The sequence below is a fragment of the Ovis canadensis genome, chromosome 6, assembly GCF_042477335.2.
Source record: "Ovis canadensis isolate MfBH-ARS-UI-01 breed Bighorn chromosome 6, ARS-UI_OviCan_v2, whole genome shotgun sequence".
Taxonomy (NCBI): domain Eukaryota; kingdom Metazoa; phylum Chordata; class Mammalia; order Artiodactyla; family Bovidae; genus Ovis; species Ovis canadensis.
The window spans coordinates 31,610,018-31,625,961 of NC_091250.1; the positions used below are offsets into that span (position 1 = coordinate 31,610,018).

Below are 15,944 nucleotides of genomic sequence, written 5' to 3' on the forward strand. Positions count from 1 at the left end.
TCAGTTGTGTCCAACTCTTTGCAACCCCATGAACTGCAGCACCCTCGTCTCCCTGTCCATCACCAACTCCTGGAGTCCACCCAAACTCATGTCCATTGAGTCAGTGATGCCATCCAACCATCTCATCCTCTGTCTTCCCCTTCTCTTCCTGCCTTCAGTCTTTCCCAGCATCAGGGTCTTTTCAAATGAGTCAGCTCTTCGCATCAGGTGGCCAAAGTATTGGAGTTTCAGCTTCAACATCAGCCCCTCCAATGAACACCCAGGACTGATCTCCTTTAGGGTGGAGTGGTTGGATCTCCTTGCAGTCCAAAGGACTCCCAAGAGTCTTCTCCAACACCACACTTCAAAAGCGTCAATTCTTTGGCACTCAGCTTTTTTTACAGTCCAACTCTCACATCCATACATGACCACTGGAAAAACCATAGCCTTGACTAGATGGACCTTCATTGGCAAAGTAATGTCTCTGCTTTTTAATATGCTGTCTAGGTTGGTCACAACTTTCCTTCCAAGGAGCGAGCGTCTTTTAATTTCATGGCTGCAGTCACCATCAGCAATGATTTTGGAGCTACATCAGTTTGCAGTTAATCTCTTCCTCTCAACTGTATGTCTTCTAGTAAATCCTCACTGTGTCCTCTTGATGGATTCCCTTTTCATTTTTCAGTGGTGTAATGGAATTATTTTTATATTTATTTTCACTGAGCTGTTGGGAGGTAAGCGATATAAACTATAGAGAATGTCAGTCATTGTGAGCTATTTATTGCATTTTCTCTTTGTTAACTGCTGACAAATAGGAAATTCATTTTCTTACCTTGACTTCATATCCAGTTGTTCTAACAAACTTTGACTTTAGATCTAATAATTTTCAATTAATTTTATCTAAGTAGACAATCATTTCAACTACAAATAATGGCAATTTTGTCTCTTTCATGCCAATATTTATAAATTTTTCATATTTATTGCCTCTAATTATAACAACAGTATTGAAATATAGCATCCTTGATTTTATTCCAGACTCTGAGTTTGGCTCCAGTGTTTCACTAGTGTATGTTGTTGGTTTCTACATTTTATCAGGTTAATGATATTTGTTCTTTTCCTAGATTACTCACTTTTTAAAAATTAAAAATTGGTGTTAAACTCATATCATATACCTTTTCCATATCTTGTGGTATAATAATACAGATTCTCTCATTTAATCTATTATTTTAATTAAAGATTTTAGTATACTGAATTACACTCAGGAGAAATAACAACCTCAGATAGGCAGATAATACCATCCTACTGCAAGGAGATCCGACCAGTCCATTCTGACGAAGATCAACCCTGGAATTTCTTTGGAAGGAATGATGCTAAAGCTGAAACTCCAGTATTTTGGCCACCTCATGCGAAGAGTTGAATCATTGGAAAAGACTCTGATGCTGGGAGGGATTGGGGGCAGGAAGAGAAGGGGACGACAGAGGATGAGATGGCTGGATGGCATCACTGGCTCAATGGACATGAGTCTGAGTGAACTCCGGGAGTTGGTGATGGATGGGGAGGCCTGGCATGCTGCGATTCATGGGATTGCAAAGAGTCGTACATGACTGAGCAACTGAACTGAACTGAATGGCAAAAAGCAAAGATAAACTAAAGAGCCTCTTGATGAAGGTAAAAGAGAGTGAAAAAACTGGCTTAAAACTCAACATTCAAAAAATGAAGATCATGGTATTTGATCCCATGACTTCATGGCAAATAGATGGGGAAGAAATGGAAACAGTGGCAGATTTTATTTCCTTGCTCTCCAAAATCACTGCAGATGGTGACCACAGCCATGAAATTTAAAAATTCATGCTCCTTGGAAGAAAAGCTATGACAAACCTAGATAACATATTAAAAAGACAGAGATATCATTTTGCCAACAAAGGCCCATATAATCAAACCTATGATTTTTCCAGTAGTCATGTATGGATATGAGAGTTGGACCATAAAGAAGGCTGAGCACCAAGAATTGATGCTTTTGAACTGTGGTGCTGTAGAAGACTCTTGAGAGTCCTGTGAACTGCAAGGAGATCAAACCAGTCAATCCTAAAGGAAATCAGACCTAAATATTCATTGGAAGGACTGATGCTGAAGCTGAGGCTCCAATAATTTGGCCACCTGAATCAAAAAGCCAACTCATTGGAAAAGACCTTGGGGCTGGGAAAGATTGAAGGCAGGAGGAAAAGGGGGGCAACAGAGGATTAAATGGTTGGATGGCATCACTGACTCAATGGACATGAGTTTGAGCAAACTCCAGGAGATACTGAAGGATATGAAATCCTGGCATGCTGCAGTTCATAGGGTTGCAAAGAATCTGACCCGACACAGTAACTGAACAACAACACTAATAGATATCCTAATGTTGAACACCCCCATATTTCTGAAATGGTCCACACTTGGTCATGATATCTTACTCTTTTGCTATATTGTGGTTTATGGTATATGGTTTGCTAACATTTTATTTAGGATCATTGCATGTATATTAATAATTAAGATTAGCTTATAGATTTCTTTCAAAGGCTTATCTTACCCAGTTTTGGATAAGTATGTCAGAGTATTGCTAGTAAGTCAGAGAGCTTTTTATCTTTTTTCATGTTCTGAAAAAGTTTAAATAACAGGAGAATGACTTTTCTTAAAAAAGTTGGTAAAACTTAGTATCTTTGGGAGTTTAAAATCTTTAATATTTCCATTTCATCTTAGCTATTAATTTATTTGAATTTTCTATCTCATCCCAAGTCAATTCTGATAATTCTATTTTCCTTGACTTTTTTTTTTTTTTTGGATCTTCAGATTATTTGATAAATTGCACATGATTTTATCACTTAAATTTCTAAGTGACAAGGCACCAAGCCAATACTGGCTAACTTTAGTAAAAGAAAATTCAGTAAAAAATAACAGGATGTTCGCAAGTACTGACAGGTGGCTAAGAAACTAGGCTTAAGAATTAAAGATACTTAATAAGGCCTAAAGGAATCCAAGGACGCTTATCTGTAGCTGAAACAGTCTGACCAGTATGCTGCTTCTTCTGCTGCAATAAATAATTCACAACTGTTTCTTTTGTTCTCTTATCACTTAACTCAAGACCCAAACACCAGAGAGGTAGAGACTCTTTGATCAGTCCCTGGGCTATAAAAAGGAATGGAAGGAGGCTGGATATGGATTTCTCAACTTCCATTTGGAAAGCAGGTGCCTGGAATTACTCTCCTACCAAAAACAACTCATAATAGAAGAATGATAATTCCACACAGAAAATTGGGGCCCTATTATGAAGCACAACGGATGTTGGCAGCCCCCTAGAAATGACCACTTCAATAGCTAAATTTTCCTCTGAAATTGTCTTACTCTTTTTAAAAATTATTTCTCTTAATGACTCATGTTACTTATCAAGTCTGCTAGTTTTTTACTTTCTGGTTTATTTACTATTGTTTATGTCTTTATTTGGAGAAGGCAATGGCACCCCACTCCAGTACTCTTGCCTGGAAAATCCCATGGATGGAGGAGCCTGGTGGGCTGCCGTCTATGGGGTCACACAAAGTCAGACATGACTGAAGTGACGCAGCAGCAGCAGCAGCAGCAGCAGCAGCATGTCTTTATTAGTTCCTTTGTACCATTTTGATTCTTTTTCATTATTTTTTAAATAGTATCCTGAGTTATATGCTTAGTTCACTTTTCAGTACTTATTTGTTATAAAATGTTTGATATAATTTGGATATATAAATGTCTTTTTATTTTCTTCTATTCTTTCTAAGACTAGAAATTCCACCCCTGCTAGGGTTTAATATTTGTTTCAATCAAATTTCTTTTAGCGATAAGAGCCTTGATTCTAGTTTCAACAATATTATAAAGTATATCAATAAGAATGTTTTCAGGAAAACTGAAACCACTGTAAGTATTTTAAGCAGAAAAGAATATCAGAAACAGTTTGCATTCACATGGGATGAACAACAGTATACATTTATAATTTTCTCATAAGTCTTATCTTCCATCTTCTGCCATAAGAAAGTCTGAAGAGATCTGGGTATCATTGAGATTTCTTATAGAACATTAAATTGTTTTATTACACAGATGGCATTACCTTAATCAGAGCAGATAAGCAAGAGGTGGCCAGCGTGCTGAATGCCTTGATAAGACATACATGTTCCAGAGAGCAGGTGACAAGTGGCACATGAGTAAAATTATGAGAAAACAGAGCTCAGATTTCTTCCAAGACATCTTATGTAAAGTAAAAGACAAATTATTTTGTCTTGTATTTCATTTCACAAAGAAGGAAGCATAAAATTTAGTCAGTCTTTTTGGAGATATTCCTTTTGGGGAATATTTGATTTGGGGGCAAATATTTCACACTGAAGAAGAACGCTTTGGTTCCCAGAGCAGGAAAGAGTTCTGCAGTAATCCAGAAGACCCTGTGGTATTGGAGGTATCACAGGTGGGAAAAAACATTACAGAGTGTTTGAGGAAGACCCAGTGGAAGCACAGCACCCTCAAGCTCTGCAGCAAGGCCATGCCATCTGCAGCAGAGAATTATATTCTTTTTGAGAAACAACCTATGCACTACTGAACACTGGCAAATGTGAAATGACTGATATGTCGCTGTGTGAGAAATACACACTACGAGCTGGGTCCTAGCAGACCCTGAAGTACAAGGTTGAACAGGCCTAGCAAAAACATGAGATGAACCTGTCACATCTAGAACAAACAGCACAGAGAAGCAAAGGGAACAAGCAAGGTACTTGAGCAGGTGGCCCAGATTTCTCTCTTTTCCCCCAAATCCAAGCTTGTACCCGTGTCCCTCAGCTCACACCTGTGACTCTATGGGAACCCTGGTATGAGCAGCTGAAGGAGAAGAGAAACGTTTGAGTTTGCTTCACAGATGGGTTGGCTCTGTACGTAGGTACAACCTGAAAGTGGCAGCTGAACAACAGCCATGCTTGGTAAGTGTCTGAAAGACAGTGGTGGAAGAAAGTCCTCCCAGTGGGCAGAGCTTCAGCCTGTACACATGGCTGTCCACTTTGTGTGGGAAAAAAAGAGGCCTAAGGTTAGGCTATATATGGAATCACAGGCAGTAGTAATTGCCTGATGGTCTTTTTCCCTATAATGAAAGATATTCAAAGATTAAGAACAAGAAGGTCTGAGTAGAAACTTGTGGACATACCTACAGGAGTGGGAATGAAGTATAAAAATCTTTGTAATGCATGTTAACACCAGCAGAGAACATCCACTAGAGAAAAGTAATCAATAATCAACAAAATGACTCAGCTAATTGATATCCACCAATCTCAGTCATCAACCACCTCAGTACTAGCACAGCAGGCACAAGGATAAAATGGCTATGGTGCCAGAGATGGCCAGTAACAGCACAGGCCCTGAAGGTTTCTTGGGCTACTGCCATCAACAAATGTCCAATCTGACAGCCACAGAGACCAATGCTGAGCCCCCAAGATGGCACAGCTCATCAAGGATACCAGCTAGCCACTCGGTGGTAAATTGCTCATTCAGTTGTTTCACTCTTAAAAAGGCCAGAGATACATCCTCACAGGAATAGACAGAAATAAACATAGAGTCAGTTACCTTTCCTACCTGCAGGGCCACATGGTCATGAGTCAAAGGATTACAGAGTACTTAATCCTCCAACAAGGGATCCCATGTAATCTCCTGCTAGATAGGGGAACCCACTTTATAGCAAAGGAGATGTGAGCTTGGAGCTCTGGCCATGCAATTCACTGGTCATACCATATAACTGCACCGCTGTGAAGCTGACAGCCTTATGGAGCATTGGCGTAGCCTGCTGAAGGCCGAACTGAGGTGCCACTTAAGACAACACTCTGAGGACTGGGTGCTGTCCTCCAAGAAGCAGTATATGCATTGACTTGAAGGACTGTCATGCCGCGCTGTGTCTGCAACAGAGAGAAGACACAGGTCTGCGACCCAAGAAGCAGAAGCAGGAATGGCCACACTTGCCATCACTTCTGACGACCAACGGAGGCCGTGTGCTTCCTGTCCCCACACTTTGCACTCTGAGGTCTGTTTCTCAAAGGAAACACACTGTTGCCCTGGGGCACAACAAGAATCCCAGTGAACTGTATGCTCTGCCTTCTGCCTGGCGCACACTGAGCTGCCTGGAGAGAGGAGGAGTCACCATCTTGACAGGAGTAACCTATCACTTCAGAGGAAGGAAGTCTGCTGTTACACAGCCAGGGTAGGGAGAAATGTGTGGGGAACCATATGAGCTACTCAGGTATCTCTTGCGACAATAAAGGGGTAGGAAGAGCAGCCATGGTCTGAGAAGGGAATGGTATTCAGGGGCTCAGGCCACTCCGGGAAAAGGTTGAGGGTCATGCTACCAGGTAAGCCACTGAGGCCAGCAGAGGGGGAGACTCAGGGTGAAGGGAATCTAGAATGGACAGGAAGGAGGCAGAGGCTGAGGATAACTGCAGCCCCAAGATCAACCGCAAGGGCAGGGGCTACAGTTCCTTCCCCCACCCCGACCCCCAGCAACTTCCCTCTCCTAAATTATCTCTCAGGAAGAGAGGCCCACTGCAATTTTGACGGAGCCACCCTTGAAACATACATGGAAAGTAGACCTCAAAGGTGCAAATGGTAGACTCTGAAAGACCAGGAGATGAGTTTCCCGGATCCTCCTTTCAAGGAAGGTCTGGCTGTCTGGCTGTGAAGAGTGGTCAGCGGACACTTCTTTCTGACAGCAACTGAAGACCTGCCTCACCCAAGGGCGTGCATTTCCTGGGCAAATATCACCGGGTCACGTCACTGAGCAAGGCAGGCAGGACCCAGCCATTTCTGCATGACCCAGGGCCCCTGTGACTGGCCACTGTCACTCCAGAGCCCCCCCAAGCTGGCCGAGGCTTTGTTGAACCCACATTGCAGTCTGCTTTCTCTTTCTGTTCATTCCTGCTTCTCTTCCCTTCCTTTTCCAGGAGCTGATTCCTGACAAGCATCCCCCGCCCCAAACTCTGTCTCACATCTGCTTCAGGAGAATCAAACTGTGACAGCATTTCTGCTGAGAGAAAAAGAATTTATCACAGGACAACCCATGACTGATAAAGGAACCATTTTGGTGAGGATTTTTAGTGTTCAGCATAGCATTCAATACGATGGACTTTTTACTCCTTACCATTTCCTAGTCTTCGTCCTTAAGGAAAAATATGATTCTGTTTTTACCAAAGCATAAGAAATTTCTTTCAGTGGTTTCTGCCTACTGTAGCAAACAGAGTAAGGCATTGTTCAGTATCAAGGTGGGGCATCAGTTTTCTCTGCGGGAAACAGTCCCTCAGCTATTTGCTGAGGTCTTTTTTGGTTTCATTTACGGTAAAACTCTGGATTTTTGCCAAATTCTCCACAAGTTCAAAAGTACAAAGCTCTTTAGGAGGCCTGCTCTTTTTAAATATTTTTTCAGAGGTTAAAAATTAAATTTCAAAAGAATACCTGGGGTGCAGAGGCGTCCACAGTAGAGACACAGACCCTGATTGTCTCCAACATGAAGCTTGGTCATGTCATTCTCTTACTTTTGTGCTTCTACTTAAGTTTTTGTGAGGTAAGCAATTCAATATTTATGTAAACTTTTAAGTAGATATTTCAAATATTGTAAAAATACAGAAAAAAGTCTCAAAGATATTATTTTGACTTGAAGATTACATAGTTCACTTGCCAACGATGACAGTATTTAGTCAGTAACCAAGATTTTATGTTATATCTTGATGAAAGAGCTTGAAGAAATTGCTTTTTTCATATGCTATTATCTGTGCATAGAGATTGGACTGAATGAAAATTTTACTAATACAGCTATGATTTTTAGTAATTATTAAATCAGTAAACATTTATCAAGCCCTATCTATGTGCAAGGTATAGAGATGGGCAAGACTGATCCTTCCTTCAATAGCCTTTTGTACAGTTGTAGAAAGATGATACAAATATACCAATGAGGAAATAATAAGCATAATTTGAAAAATATTTGAAACCATGAGAAGGAACTGTTATAAGACATATATTTAATTGCCCCAAAATGGCACAAATATCATCATCTGCCAAGGGAATTTAATGAGAGGAAAAATCCCTTCCTGCTCGGAGATTGGGAAGGGTTTATGGGCCAAATGGGATTTGAGCTAGACCTATAATTCTGAATAAGATCTGATCAGTGGAGAGAAAGAGGAAGTGATTTTCAGCCTGAAAAACAGCAAGTGGTATGGCCAGAAAGACAGCAAAACACTGGGCTCCTCTCCATGAGTAAACGCACTTGATCAGAGTAGAGACTTTGTAGGCCACTCAAGGAGTTAAAGCCAAAACAACAGATTGTAGCCAGTCTGGAAGGTAGCCTGTTAAGGTTAGAAATGTTTAAGACATTTTAGAGACTTGCTGATGATTGCCTACTTTTGTGATCAAAGAGTTTTGAAACAATTCCAAAAATTGTTTTGTTTTAAAGTCTGTTTATAGCAGCAAATGTTTAAAGAGAACTACCTAAGATATCAGAATTAAATACTTAAGTTTCTTATAAGTTCTAAACTATATATGCAATGTTTATAGTATAAACCAAATGGAAATAAAGTAAGTGCTATTGATTAAAATAGATTAAATTATTGTACATCCAGAAATAACTATCACATTAAAATGGTGTTTTATATTTATTGAAATAAAAAAATGCCTCACTGAAATCTTATTTTTGTTAAGAAAAATACATATACACATAAATACACAAATATATTAATAAATGCTTATATAAATGGCAGTTTTAAAGGTCATGAGGGGTGTATATTAAACAGATAACAGTTAGTATCTCTAAGTAATGGGATTACTCATGATTTTTATGTTTTATATGTTTATGAATTTTCAGAGTTCAAAAATTTTGTCTTATTCATTTGTCATTTTTCTTTTTTAAATACCAGGTAAATGTGTGTTGCATTATAACAAGAAAAATTTGTTTTCAGAAAAAAGGATATTTCAGCCATATTTTGGGTTCTTGGAACAAAAACAGAACAAAAAAGAAAACTGAAAATAGTTTTCACTTACACAAAGGAAAAGAGCCTCTTTCTTTTACTGAACAATCATCCAATCATAAAACTGTCTTCATTCCTTTAAGAAACAGCATTTTGAAACCACAACTTCATAAAATACTATTATTATTTCCTTATAAAAGGAAATGGAATGATTTTTTATGCCACCTGCTGAGAAATAATCATTTTTAAATGGAGCTTACCATAGAGATAGGGGCTTCCCTGGTGGCTCAGCAGTAAAGAATCCACCTGCCAATGCAGGAGACCTGGGTTCTTCCCTGGGTTGGGAAGATCCCCTGGAAAAGGCAATGGCAACCCACTCCAGTATTCTTGCCTGGAGAATCCCATGGACAGAGGAGCCTGGTGGGCTACAGTCCATGGGGTCGCAAAGAGTCAGACCTGATTTGGTGGCTGAAGAGCAACAACCACAGAGACAACATAAATATGTTCTAAGTTTTAAAATGTATCTACATTTTCAACATGAAATAAAATATGTACAGCTGGGAGAAACTTGTATTTTAAAAGCTGGGAGCAGATTTCCTTCTAGGGGATAAAAAGCCCCACTCCCTTTTTATATCAAAATATTTCAATGGACTGATTTGAAAGTGGATTATGTCAATGATGGGGTGGGCTGGCAATGAAGTTGTTCTGAACAGTGAGATGAGAATCCTGGTTTTACTGAACCTACTCAAAGAGGTAAGGGGATTTAGGAAAGGGTGGGAAAGAAACTCAGAGTGGCTGCTGTGTCAATAACAAAGGGGTATTAAGGAACAGGGATCTTGGTCCTCGGAATTCTCCAGGCAAAAATTCTGGAGTACGTAGCCATTCCCTTAGCCATAGGATCTTCCCAACCTAAGGATCAAACCATCTCCTGCATTGCAGGCAGTTTCTTTACCATCAGAGCCACCAGGGAAGTCCCAGTAATGGAATAGGGAAGCCAAATATTTTAGTCAATATGGTTAAACACTGTGATATACTTGACTGTGACATAATCCCTCACCAAAACCTTTAATTTTTTTTAAACCCTAAAAGCATATTATAAACTTTGGTTTATATGGGTAGTATTTTGGAAGGAAAGAACTGGGGTGATGGTCAACAGAGTGATGAGATCTGGAAAGAGAATATGCACAGGAGCAATACGCAGTGCAGAGAGTGATGTCAGCTAGCAAGGCAGAGTAGGCAAATCCAAACACTTGTCCCTCCACCAAAAAAACTAGAAAAGTCAAGCAGACGTTCAAAACCAACTTTGTCAGAACTCCAGTTATCAAAGTCCTACAGTACCCAAGTGAATGCTGCATGAAGGAAAAAGGCAACTTAAAAGTGGTAGGAAAACTGCAGTATTTCTACTTGCCCTTACCCCACCCAGATACCAACTCAGTGGCAGTCTTGAAGGTAGCAATCTAGATTCCCAGTGTGGAACTCTAGTTCCCAGTTCTAAATGGAGCAGAGCAGATTTTATTTAAAAAGAAATTGTGTTTGTCTGTTCTAACCTATTCAGGGGCTACTTAAAGACTGAAACAAAAAATTTGTCTCTGTTTCATCTAACTTGGAACTCAGTGGAAAGGCAGCAGGCATTCCTCAAAAACATTATCAGTTCAGTTCAGTTCAGTTCAATCACTCAGTCATGTCCAACTCTTTGCAACCCCATGAATCACAGCACGCCAGGCCTCCCTGTCCATCACCAACTCCCAGAGTTCACTCAGACTCATATCCATTGAGTCAGTGATGCCATCCAGCCATCTCATCCTCGGTCGTCCCCTTCTCCTCCTGCCCCCAATCCTTCCCAGCATCAAAGTCTTTTCCAATGAGTCAACTCTTCTCATGAGGTGGCTGAAGTACTGGAGTTTCAGCTTTAGCATCATTCCTTCCAAAGAACACCCAGGGCTGATCTCCTTCAGAATGGACTGGTTGGATCTCCTTGCAGTCCAAGGGACTCTAAAGAGTCTTCTCCAACTGCACAGTTCAGTTCTTCGGCGCTCAGCCTTCTTCACAGTCCAACTCTCACATCCATACATGACCACAGGAAAAACCATAGCCTTGACTAGACGGACCTTAGTCGGCAAAGTAATGTCTCTGCTTTTGAATATGCTAAGGCAAGCAAATAAACAATCTACCGCCACCTGAGACAAAAGACAGCAGTTGAGGCCTACAATAGAGTGAGGAAGCTTGGAAGGAAAAGTTAGAGTTTCAGCTGAAAATTAGGGCATTCAAAAGCCCCTGTGTATCCTGGGGAATTTAGAAAGCAATACACATGCCCAGGGCAAGATGAAGTCCAGAAAACACCTAAGAAGACCCTAAGCCTACAGCTCCAGGGTCAGTGCAAATGTGAAGTAAAAGCTAAGACAGAATTGTAAACACTCTGGTTAAGTACTGAGCCCTGAAGTGGCCCAGCACAGAGCCAATTTGCAAACTCAGAAGAGGTTTTTTTGTTGTTCTCAATTTCAAGGATTCCTTATTCTTTTCTTTCTTTCTTTCTTTTATTTCCTTCTTCCTTCCTTTCTCTTTTTTCCCCTCCCTGTCCCTTTCCCTTTCTCTTCCTCTCTTTCTGGTTCCTTATGGTGAAGGAAATCTTTGTCTAAATCCTAGCTAAATGCAAGGTAAAGGAACCAAGACTTCAGAAACCACACATGACAAAAAAAAAAAAAAAAACCTTTCTAAAAACAGTTTTGAAAAATTAGTAAATAGCTATAGTCTATAGGAATCAAGGAAAGCAAACCCTGAGAAGAAAGAATTTGATTTCAAGAATTACAACATTATAATATTCAAAATATTCAGTCTCCAACAAAGAATATGAAGCATGCAATGAAACGAAAATATGGCCCATTCACAGAAGAAATTATTTCTGAGGAAGAACAGACTTTGAACTCACCAGACAAAGACTTTAAGTTAAACATCTTAAATAGATTCAAATAGCCAAAACAAGCAAGGAGGATGTAGGAACATATAGAGAATACCCATGAAAAGATAGAAATTATAAAAGGAATTAGACTGAAAAGTATCACAAAGAATTCACCAGAGGGTTTTAATAGCAGATTTGAGCAGACAGAGGAGTAAGTGAAGCTGAAGATTGGTCAATTAAATTATCTGAGGAGCAGAAAGAAAAAAGAATAAAAAGAGAAACCATCAGTATATACACAATTGGAATCTCAGACGGAGAAGAGAGAGTCAGAGAATATTTGAAGAAGTAGTAACCAAACACTTCTTAAATTTGATAAAAGACAATGAATCTAGAATGTCCCTGGTGATCCAGCGGCTAAGAATCCGCCTGCCAATGCAGGGGACACGGGTTCCATCCCTGGTCTGGGAGGATTCCACATGCCGTGGGGCAGCTAAGCCTGTGCACCATGACTGCTGGGCGCATGCACTCTGGAGCCTGTGCTTCGCAACATGCAAAGTTACCGCAGTGGAAGCACCACAACTAGGGAGGAGGCTCCACCTGCAGCGCCGAGAGAGGGCCTGTATGCAGCAGTGAAGGCCAGGGCGGCCACAAATGAGTTCATTTAAAAAAAGGAAAGAAAGGCGTTCAACCTCAGTCACTGGGGGGGAAGTTCAGATAAAACTATTCTCTGATGACATTTTTGTATACCTAATTGGCAAAGATAAAAATGTTTAATGTTTTCTGTTCTGTGGTCAAGAAGATGGAAAATAGGCCCTTTCATATACTGATGACCCCTGGAGAAGGGATAGGCTACCCACTCCAATATTCTGTATAATCCATGGGGTTGGAGAAATATCAATAACCACACATATGCACATAACACCACCCTTATGACAGAAAGCGAAGAAGAACTAAAGAGCCTCTTGATGAAAGTGAAAGAGGAGAGTGAAAACGTTGCTTAAAACTCAACATTCAGAAAGCTAGGATCATGGCATCCAGTCCCATCACTTCATGGTAAGTAGATGGGGAAACAATGAAAACAGTGACAGACTTTATTTTCTTGGGCTCCAAAATCACTGCAGATGGTGACTGCAGCCATGAAATTAAAAGACACTTGCTCCTTGGAAGAAAAGCTATGACCAACCTAGATAGTATAATAGAAAGCAGAGACATGACTTTGCTGACAAAGGTCCATCTAGTCAAAGCTGTGGTTTTTCCAGTAGTCATATATGGATGTGAGAGTTGGACTGTGAAGAAAGCTGAGCGCTGAAGAATTGATGCTTTTGAACTGTGTGTTGGAGAAGACTCCTGAGAGTCCCTTGGACTGCAAGGAAATCAAACCAATCAATCCTAAAAGAAATCAGTCCTGAATATTTGTTAGAAAGACTGATGCTGAAGCTGAAACTGTTTCAACAAACCTGAAACTCAAATACTTGGTCACTTGATGCAAAGAGATGACTCATTGGAAAAGATCCTTTTGCTGGAAAAGACTGAAGGCAGGAGGAGAAGGGGACATCAGAGGATGAGATGATTGGATGTCATCACCAACTCGATGTACATGAGTTTGAGCAATCTCCGGAAGTTGGTGAGGACAGGGAAGCCTCACCTGCTGCAGTTCATGAGGTTGCAAAGAGTTGGACATGACTGAGCGACTGAACTGAACTGATACGTTGTTGTTAAGAGTTCAAATTTGAGCAACTTCTAGAGAGAGAAGGGCTTCTCAGTGGCTCATTGGTAAAGAATCCACCTGCCAATGCAGGAGACCCAGGTTCATTCCTGGGTGGAAAAGATCTCCTGTGGTAGGAAATGACAACTCACTCCAGTATTCTTGCCTGGAAAATTTCATGAACAGAGGAGCTTGGCAGGCTACAGTCCATGGGGTCATAAGAGTTTGCAACTGAGCATGCACACTGCTGCTGCTGCTGCTGCTGCTAAGTTGCTTCAATCGTGTCCACACTAGAGTGAGAAATTAGCCAATGTCTTTCAAAACTACAACTGCTAATTTCTTTGATTCAGCGATGTTACTCCCAGGTAAGTACTGACAAACGTACTTAGCGTACAGGGGAAATGATGTGTATTATATGAGGAGATTTATCACAGCACTGTTTATAATAACAGAACATTGGAAACAATCTAAATGTCCTTTGTTGGCTACTGGTTGTAAATTATACTGCTGTTGGGGGTGCAGAATTAGAGAGTAAAGTATGGGTTCACATATACAGTGATGATCTCTGGAAAGGTTCACTAGGAACTATTAAGTGGTTGACTTTGGGGTAGTGCTTGCGTGTGTTGAATGGATAACAGAAGGAGAGAAATATAATTTTTACAGGCACCCTTTTGAGCATGTTTGTAATATTTCTATGCATTTTCTATTTTAAAAAATATCAATTAAAAATGAAAAAAAATTTTCATCCATTTTACATTCATTATAAAAAAACAAAACCAAGAAACTACACCATTGTTTTGTCTCATTTTGCACTCTCTGAGGCAAAAGTGATGGAAATAACCCTGAAATAAAATTGGAGGAAAAAATTGCTGGTGAAGACCACGATGAGAAGGAACTGAGGCCATATAGGGCCTAAAACTCTTTCAAAGGAAATGTTTCTGATATGATTGTTAACTTTCAGGATATGAACACTTTATTCACTTCTGGAAGAAAGACAAAAGTTTATATTGCTTACTCTTTTTGAAACTTTTCCATCTCATTCCTCAGTGTTTTCCAGGGAAATCATGATTGTACCTGTTGGCCATCATGATGCAATCATCACAAAATCTAAGTGGCATATATCTTGATTTAGTTTAGAGGTTAAAGCGTCTCCCTGCAATGTGGGAGACCTGCGTTCGATCCCTGGGTCGGGAAGATCCCCTGGAGAAGGAAATGGCAGCCCACTCCAGTATTCTTGCCTGGAGAATCCCATGGACGGAGGAGCTTGGTGGTCTACAGTCCACGGGTCGCAAAGAGTCGGACATGACTGAGCGACTTCACTTCACTTCACTTCCTACAGGTTAGCTGGAGATCGTCTCATCTAAGCTGGGCTCAGCTGGAGTGATTCTTCATTGCTGGCCTGATCGTCTTCTTCCCATAGCTGTGGCAGAGAAGCAGAAGGACAAACCCAGTTGCAAAAGTACACTCCAGGCATCTCTTATGTCACATATGCTGACTTCCTGTTGTCCAAAGCAAGTCACTGGCCAGGCTCAGAATCCAGAAGTAGGAAAATATACCTCCCCTCTCCGGAGGAAGAGATAACAGCAAAGGACAGGATGAAAAGTCGTAGAACTGGGGCCATAAGCAGTCTACCTCAGTCAGCATCACAGGAGCGTTTGTATAGGCTCTTGAGTGTTTATTTGTGCCGTCCCATGTATTTTGCACTTGCTGTTTGCAACAGCTCTGTGAGGATATTATTTTTATTTTCCACATTCCACAGAAGAAGAAACAACCATAAAGGTAAAGTCATTTACCAAAAATCACACAACTAGTTAGCAGTAGAAGGGAAATTTTCGACTTTTTTACAGCAAACAGTAGGAGGGAAAATGGTGGACTTTTGCTCTATTTGGTCATAATTGATCATTTTTTTCTTTTGTTTATAGGATAATTTTAGAAAACAAGGACAGTCAAAGGCAGTGAAGAAATCACAGGTAAAGCTATATGGCTGTATACCAGGGTGGGATAGTAGATTGTTGTTTTTTTTTTTCTTGTTTGTTGTCTAATAACCAACCATCCATCTAAAATGGCTTCAACTTTCACCATGCTTCACTGCCAAGGGTGCAAGATCAATCCCTGGTCGAGGAACTAAGATCCCACAATCCATGTGCCATGGCTAACAAAACGGCTAACCTGTACTCCTGCCTAGAATAAAAAGATAAAGTTCACAACAGGATAATTATTACAGCATCACAAATACCAAAGAAATGATCCCTCCTAAAAAAAAAAAAAAGAAACAGCAGCTAAGGGAATTGAGTCATGGTTTAGAGATAACTAAGCTATAGTAGTAATCACTAAAAATTTTTGTGCATGTGCCCCCAGTATATGTGAATATATTTATTTATAA

The 15,944-nt window shown here is 40.3% G+C and overlaps 2 protein-coding genes across 2 annotated transcripts in view; one reads left to right on the forward strand and one right to left on the reverse strand.

The window, feature by feature from the left end:
• GAR1 (GAR1 ribonucleoprotein) overlaps positions 1-15,944 on the reverse strand; it is a 79,356-nt gene that overhangs the window by 15,594 nt on the left and 47,818 nt on the right. The window lies entirely within an intron of this gene.
• The window catches only part of CFI (complement factor I), a 44,183-nt gene continuing 35,152 nt past the window's right edge, over positions 6,914-15,944 (forward strand). Inside the window, exons 1-2 of the mRNA XM_069593528.1 lie at positions 6,914-7,564; positions 15,484-15,531. Of these exons, the coding sequence (XP_069449629.1) occupies positions 7,508-7,564; positions 15,484-15,531 (105 nt within the window). The 5' untranslated portion in view covers positions 6,914-7,507. The remainder of the gene's footprint in view (positions 7,565-15,483; positions 15,532-15,944) is intronic.